This window comes from Mytilus galloprovincialis, chromosome 9 (genome assembly GCF_965363235.1).
Source record: "Mytilus galloprovincialis chromosome 9, xbMytGall1.hap1.1, whole genome shotgun sequence".
NCBI lineage: Eukaryota > Metazoa > Mollusca > Bivalvia > Mytilida > Mytilidae > Mytilus > Mytilus galloprovincialis.
In genome coordinates this window covers 41979729-41987562 of record NC_134846.1, presented here as the reverse complement: position 1 = coordinate 41987562, position 7834 = coordinate 41979729, and the positions used below count along the sequence as shown (strand labels likewise).

The window sequence follows — 7834 nt, the reverse complement described above, 5'->3', positions numbered from 1 at the left end:
AAATAAAATACATTTTATATCTTTGTTGTTACGTTTTTCGTGTAAATTTGTCAATATGTTTTGCAATCCGGAAATTTGCCAATTGTCTTTATATTGAAGACACAATAAAGCTTTTGTTATTGGTTAAATCAGCCTAGAGTTGTGTTCCTTGTTGTCATAACTTATTGTTTTGTATGTGAAGAGTTGAAGAAAAGTGTATGAAAATTGAATAAACAACACTCATTTTGAAAAGATAAACCATATAATATATCAGGTGATCACAAGTCATGTTGGTCAGTCATGTGACATAATATTGTAAAGTGATGATTTATTCTATGAGAAGTTTATTTTTATAAATACGTTTTTACTTTGTAACTTTTCAACTTTTAAACAACTGTTTAAAACCTTTCAAGAAATTATGATTGAAAACATGATTATCACATAATTGTAACCTGAACAAATTTAATTAGGAACAAGGTCAACCTGTCACTGATTTGTTTTGACATTCATTAGACCTGGGGTTGAAGTCATAAAACTTTGCTCAGTGCTCGGAGCACAAAAATCTTGCTCAAAACATAAAATCCAGCATTTTGATTGGTTTTTATTTGTTTAAGTACAAAAAACTGAGTCAAATATTTATTACTTCAAGGCCTGTTGATTGAGGTGGGATAATCCAGATTAACAGCTAGAATCATCAAACAAAAAATAAAAGTATTGAGATTTTAACAATTCATTACAGCACTAATGACATTAATTGATTTGTAATTATTTTATTGTTTGAATCAGAACATTAATTGGATATTTATAATCTTGTCCTTTATACTCAAACAATTCATCCTTTTAACTGTGATTTTCAAAAAATTATCAAAGTTCAAAGCCCATAATTATAGCAAAAATGAGCCAAGCGGAACAAAACTGAAACTTAACAATTCCTAGTTGTGGAATTAGGGAATGACAGAATGATGGAATGACGGAATGACAGAATTACGTAATGACCTAATTACGGACATGGATAAAACTATATGGCACCGACATCTTTGTTGCGGGCCATATTCGTTGCAGGGCCATAACAATGCAAATTTTTCAATAAAGATAAAAAAGATGGAAAAAATTCAATTCTTATTTCCCAAAATTTTATGCTTGTCTAATAAAAAAAGAAAACCTAAGCATAAATCCAGTTTTCATTAATACTATTTGATTTTTGATCTAAAATATATAAGTAAATTTTACCCTTCAACATCTTGACTGCTATGGCAGTTGTTGGAGCTTTATTTAAACCAACAGTTTCTGCTTTAAAAACTTTACCAAATGCTCCTTCCCCAAGAGGTTCACCAAGTGATAACCTATAACAAAAAATAAATTATTTCATCTCATATTCATTTAGATATTGAGATACTGATTGATGTAACCATATATATATAACTAAATAAAATTCTAATAGTTGTACACATTTTCTTAGATATAAGAAGATATGGTATGAGTGCCAATGAGACAACTCTCCATCCAAATGACAATTTATAAAAGTAAACCATTATATGTCAATGTACGGCCTTAACACAGAGCCTTGGCTCACACTGAACAACAAGCTATAAAGGGCCCCAAAATTACTAGAGTAAAACCATTCAAACGGGAAAACCAACGTTCTAATCTATATAAAACCAGAGGCTCTAAAGAGCCTGTGTCGCTCACTTTTGTCTATGTGAATATTCAAGGACATGACAAAATTGTGTTTTGGTGATAACTAAGATTTATGAAAAATGGTTAAATATTGACTATAAAGGGCAATAACTCCTAAAGGGGTCAACTGACCATTTCGGTTATGTTGACTTATTTGTAAAACTTACTTTGCTGAACATTATTGCTGTTTAGTTTATCTCTATCTATTATAATCATGATAATATTCAAGATAATAACCAAAAACAGCAAAATTCAGGGGTAGCAACCCAACAAAAGGTTGTCCGATTCATCTAAAATTTTTAGGGCAGATAGATCTTGACCTGATAAACAATTTCACTCATGTCAGATTTGTTCTAAATGCTTTGGTTTTTGAGTTATAAGCCAAAAGCTGCATTTTACCCCTATGTTCTATATTTAGCCCTGGCGGCCATCTTGGTTGGTTGGCCGGGTCACTGGACACAATTTTTAAACTAGATACCCTAATAATGTTTTGGCCATGTTTGGTTAAATTTGGCCCAGTAGTTTCAGAAGAGAAGATTTTTATAAAAGTTAACGACTATGGATGACGGACGCCAAGTGATGAGAAAAGCTCACTTGGACCTTCGGGCCAGGTGAGCTAAAAACAAGAAACGAGAAACACATATAAATTATATAAACAAACTACAACTACTGTACATCAGATTCCTGACTTAGGACAGGTGCAAACATTTGCAGTGATGGATTAAATGTTTTAATGGGTTAAACCATTTATTACTAATGATTTACAATTTTCAGTGTTTTTGAACAATTTTGTACCGAGACACATGCTTTTTTTTATCTAGGTAATGTGAGAATGTTATATTTGCTCTTTTAAAAAATTACCAGAAAATCAAGTTTCTCACATTGTATTGCATGATCAGACCTCTACAATAACATTTTTTTCAACTTGTTTAGGAGGACTTTGCATTATAAGTTGATTCAAGGAACAAAAGAAATTTAAAACAATAGAACAGAAGTTAGTTTTATATCTTTTGAAATATTTTTCAAAAATTATGAGTCAAGAAAAACTGAAACTAGTCATGTCACAGAACTTAGGATCTACTTTTTAACAATGCCAAGTCAAATCAGACTTGCATATCAGGCACCGTCTGATAGGCATGTCAATGTAAATTCATTGGATTTGTATCTTGTTTTTATTTTAAAGTCGAATTTTTTGTCAGCTTTTTCCAGTTTTATCCATTTCATACAGTAAGTACAGAGTGAGTCATGGATGATATTACGACACTCATTCCAATTTATAATTGACTGGGGAAGATAATTAGGTCCTTTACTGAGGAATTATTTTAACTCTCCGTCTTGAAATATGTTAAGATCTCCTGTTATAACATGGGAAATTGGTCCATAAATGTATTTGGAATTACTGCAATTACATGAAGTAGGTGTATTTTCACTGATATTAAAATCTTTACACAATTGGCTATAATTTAACACAAATTTCCATGTAGATTTCTTGTAAATATATCAAATAAGAGGGAGCTCAGTATTATCAAAATATCCAGGAATTTGTTCTTTAACAGAATGGTTGTTAAAAATACCAGCAATATTTACAAAATCAAAACCTTTATTGACATATTTTATTTTAATAAAATGTTTTTTATGATCTTCAGGACGATCAATTTTAGGAAACAGTTTAGAATAACAATATGCCATTATAATTTGAACAATTTCGTACTTAGGACTGCTATATGAAATTGTGTTGCAATCCTCTAAAATTTTTTTTAACTTATTAATCGGTAATGAACAGAGCTTTGTTAACAGATAATGTCTGCTGTTGTTTTTTGAAATAGAAATTAGGTTCGAAATATTGGTGTGATTGGTCCGAAATTTTCTTTGATTGTGATTTTTTCTACGACCATGAGAATGTTTTTTTTTTCGAACAGTTTTAGAAACAATATCCAAAATGTTAACAGTATCGGTTCTTGATATTTTTTAATCTAATTTAATTCAATTATTTTCCGTGATTGTACAAACTTTGAATGAGATTCACCAGGCTGCTTATTTACTTCTTCCAAAGGTTGAACTGCTAAATATTTGATAAGATGACTGTGCTTCTTAAGGTGTTGATAAATGATACTTTTGAATTTATTGGGTTATTTTCTTGAGTGCGTTTAGATAAATATCGACCAGTTTAACCTACGTACTGAATACCGCATCCTGGTTTGTTTCATGTGAGTAAATAAATAAGACTGTTTGTTTTTCAAGTTATATCAGTTTCAAATTTTAAAGAAAATGAGCGACCATTAAGTGTGGACCTTACCGTATTGTTGGTGGAAAGACAGGGACATGTTACTCATTTTTTGGCATGACACTTATCGATAGAAGGGTAACCACAATTTTTATTTTTAAAAATGTTAGCGATGGTAGTATTTTTAGATAGGCGATTTTGAAGATTGAGACGTGTAATTACCCTTTGAACGAGTTAAGTATTTAATATTTTTCCATTTCTAAGCTTCCTATTTGTTTTTTGTTTGTGAATTATATTAGAAAGGAGCAAAGACTGGTGTCCAGAATATGAACCAGCATACAATGAATTAAGTTATGAAAAAATGATAAATCTGTTCAGCTAAAGATGTCAAACGCTATCGTTATTAATTACCCAAAAAAGATAGGGTATATCAGGGTAGCGACTGACGTCTGACTAAATATTCTCGCTCGGACACACACTCCATAATCTAGTATATTATAAGAGCATATAAACCTGTTAAATTAAATTAATATTGATATAGCTTTTACTTGTCTGACCTTTTTATCCTCCAGTACAAGACAATCAGACAAGTGTTATTGTTGAGCCCTAATGATTCCAGTATATATATGAGAAAATGTTAAACCTTGGAAAAAAAGAGTTTTTGGAAAAACTTCTTGTTATATTTCATACTACAGTGGTTACAATATCTATTGAATTCATCTGAAAATTGATACAACCAATCAAATATCAGGTCATTATACAGCTTTTAACCAAAGAAAAAATCTGGATGTCAGAAACAGTGAGCAATGCTATTTGTGGGTCGACAGATATAAGTTAAAATGTTGTCATGAGTCAATATATATGTCTTTACAGTATGATAACTTTCATGGAATGGTCAATGTTATGCTTTAACTTACTGTTCCCGTCTAAATTCCCAGTGTTTGTCCAGAGGGAGATCATACTCTGACATCATGGTCAAATCAGATGACAAGCGTCTTCTTGGACCAGGTTCAATTCTGATTGTGGGTAAAACAAATGGTTGTGTACCATCATAAGATTTGTATGGATGGTAATTCTCATTCTGGAATTGATGCAAAACATTCTGATATGAAATTAAAATGTATACCTGTTTCAAATTTGTGTGCAAATCCATGTCATTTTTTTAATTATCATGATTTTGTAATAGAAATAAACATCATAAAAGTTTGAAGAGCACACAGACTATCGCTAATAATAAATGAAGCAAGTCCAGATGCAAAGCTGTTATAAATATTCAAATCTAAAATTGACAAAAACTTCCTTAAAAGTAAATTAGATTCTGTCTAGATTGAATATCTCTATTTTCATAATCTAAACATTACTGATGAACATTTAATGAATCTCAATAATCTTCCTTTCTTAAGACTTACTTTGTAACTTTTACACCATATAAAGACAACTTCCTCATAAAACTTCATTTCCTAATTATAACCGAATAAGTCAAACATATTCTTTTTTGTGCACTTGTATTTGAACTTATCAGTAATAAAATATGTTTGAATATTGAAACTAGCCTGTGTCATGACAATTACTCTCTTGACATTTCTATATTTGCTGGACTGAACCCTCTTGTAACGTCTATAACATATAAATATCAGGAGTAACAGGAAGAGAACAACTACTGATGCGACACCACCGATAATGTAGATTACTATTTGCTCTTTATCGTTTGTTCCTCCTGACCTAATGTCTACTGCTTCTGCTTGTTCATCTGCAATTAAAGTATTTGTAATTTAAAAGTTTTCAAAAGATGAAATAATATGTTTGAAAGGAAATGGTAAATATGTGTCAGCTCAATAGCTGGCTTATCTACAATATTTATAACCAATTCAATCCTTTTTTCCTCCTCATCAAACTTTTAATTGTTAAAAGTCTTTATTTTAGGAATGATTGTAATATTTTTTTCTGTCTATGAAGGAATAATATCATTAAAAAAAATGTGGTGCACACTGAATAACCCACTACATAAGTTACTCTAAAGTGTGTATCAAATTCAACATTTTTAACGATGAACGCCATGATTATTTTTGGTGTTAAAACTGCTTATTCTCCTTTTTTGTAAGTGTTCTATACTTTAAGCACCTGCATAGCCATTTTTACTTGATAGAAATATAAGATAAGGGGGTTTCAAATATTTATTTATTACATATATAAAGTTAAGATAAAGTGATCAGCCATCATATATAGTTGGTAAAAAGTATCTCTGCTTAAGCTACATAATGTCAACTTTGGTAACACTATTGAGCAGTGGCTTTCTGGTAGGTAGCTGTCTCAATATGTTTAATAAAGTCATTAGGGTCACCATAGTCAGCTTGGCAAGAAGTGTAGTAAGCATGATCTTGACCCAATGGCACTGGACTTGTACAATTTAAAATCAGATCTCCAGGCAGAGAAAATATGGCTAGATAATTGGTTGTTTTTAATTTGCTGCTAGGGTATTTGGTAATAACAGAGACATACATGTATAATACATTATATGTCTATGGGATAACATAGTTTGCATTTCATCAAATTATAAAAATTTAGAATTTTCAAAGACAAACATACTTACACTTAGGTATTCCATTGGTTTAGATAGAAAACAAGCCATAAATATCGTATTTGATTTCATTAAGACATTTGTCTTTGAGGTTCAGTACTATAACTGTTCAATGTTTTCAACAGCATCAAATTAAATCTTTTTTTTTACATCTTAATCCATTGTCAGTATTTCACTTTTAATCATCCAGATGTGTGTCTTAAACTAGCTAGTTGATGACCAGGTAATTGCCAATAATTTGTTATTGCTGTATATATAGTCTAATAATAAACACCTTCATTGATTACTCGAAGCTATTTACCTTACGACACAAAAACAAGAAAAAGAAATGGTGACCTTCTGTTTTTACAGACTTTTCCGATATCAATTTCGAGTTTCTCAAGAGTTTTACCCTGTCAGTTTTAATTCTGTAAACAAAAATGTTTACTGAAACTTTTTCGATGTTGACATTTTCAAAAGTTGTAGATTTCAAATTTTAATGGGAGGGATGGAAGAGGGTCTGAAAAACAAGAGATTTCGACTCCCATCGGAAGAATCACATGTATGACATACAAAATTTAATTATTACACAATACAAACTAGACTAAGTGAAATCCCTGGCCACACTTCACTCTGAAACTGTTTTATAGCAAAGTCAATGTTGGATTTCTTTGACAGACACAAATGATGCCCCTGCAGATGCAAAGTCTTATTTAAAAATAACTGTCAAACACTTTACCTTAAATATGACAAAGGTAAATTATATTATCACCCAAAAGAGCAAATATAAATAAGAATCAAAATCCTGACCCCATGCACAAAAAATGGAAAAACCACCAAATAAGTGAACACTTCCTAGCATAAAACTGTAGGACAATTATCTGTATGCGAGCTCCCCTTATGCAAGTAACTACTACAAAAAATGATTAAGAGCAAATATTAAACAAAATCAAAACCCTGACCACATGCACACCTTCAATACATGTACAAAGACTACAAACAGACATCAGAGTGAAAACTTCCTAGAATTCAAACTGTAGGAGGAGTTAAGTGGAATAACTGTAAACCCATAATGGGAATGACATACAGAGAGACACTGACAGGGGTAAAATAATATGACGTTTCAGTTGTGGCGGCATTAAAAGAATTAATTTTTTAAGAAAAAACTGTACATTTCCAATTTTCATGATGCCAAACCTCCTATTTTTATGACAGTCTATAAAAAATTTATTGATAATGATGTAATCGAAAATTGATAATTAAATTCTCCAAACGATTAAATCATTTTTATGTGAATATTTTGCTCTAAGACGTATTATTTCTTGGTGAAAAACAAACATTTCTCATTCTTATCTAAGCCTTTACCTAAAACTGTTAGCCAGGCAGTCTGGTAATAT

The 7834-nt window shown here is 30.9% G+C and overlaps 1 protein-coding gene across 1 annotated transcript; it reads right to left on the bottom strand.

Moving 5' to 3' along the window:
- Positions 1–1004: 1004 nt before the first annotated feature.
- On the bottom strand, positions 1005–7833 carry LOC143045024 (fibroblast growth factor receptor-like). The gene is made up of 4 exons (XM_076217305.1): positions 7803–7833; positions 5434–5630; positions 4798–4961; positions 1005–1322 (listed from the first exon to the last, which is right to left on the bottom strand). The coding sequence occupies exons 2-4, from the start codon at positions 5440–5442 to the stop codon at positions 1142–1144; spliced, it is 354 nt and encodes a 117-aa protein (XP_076073420.1). The 5' UTR covers positions 5443–5630; positions 7803–7833; the 3' UTR covers positions 1005–1141.
- Position 7834: the final 1 nt, after the last annotated feature.

Coding starts and splice junctions, on each gene's coding strand:
- LOC143045024 (XM_076217305.1), bottom strand. Junction 1,323..4,797: donor TGGGAATTTAGACGGGAACA/GTAAGTTAAAGC, acceptor TTTTTGTTATAG/GTTATCACTTGGTGAACCTC.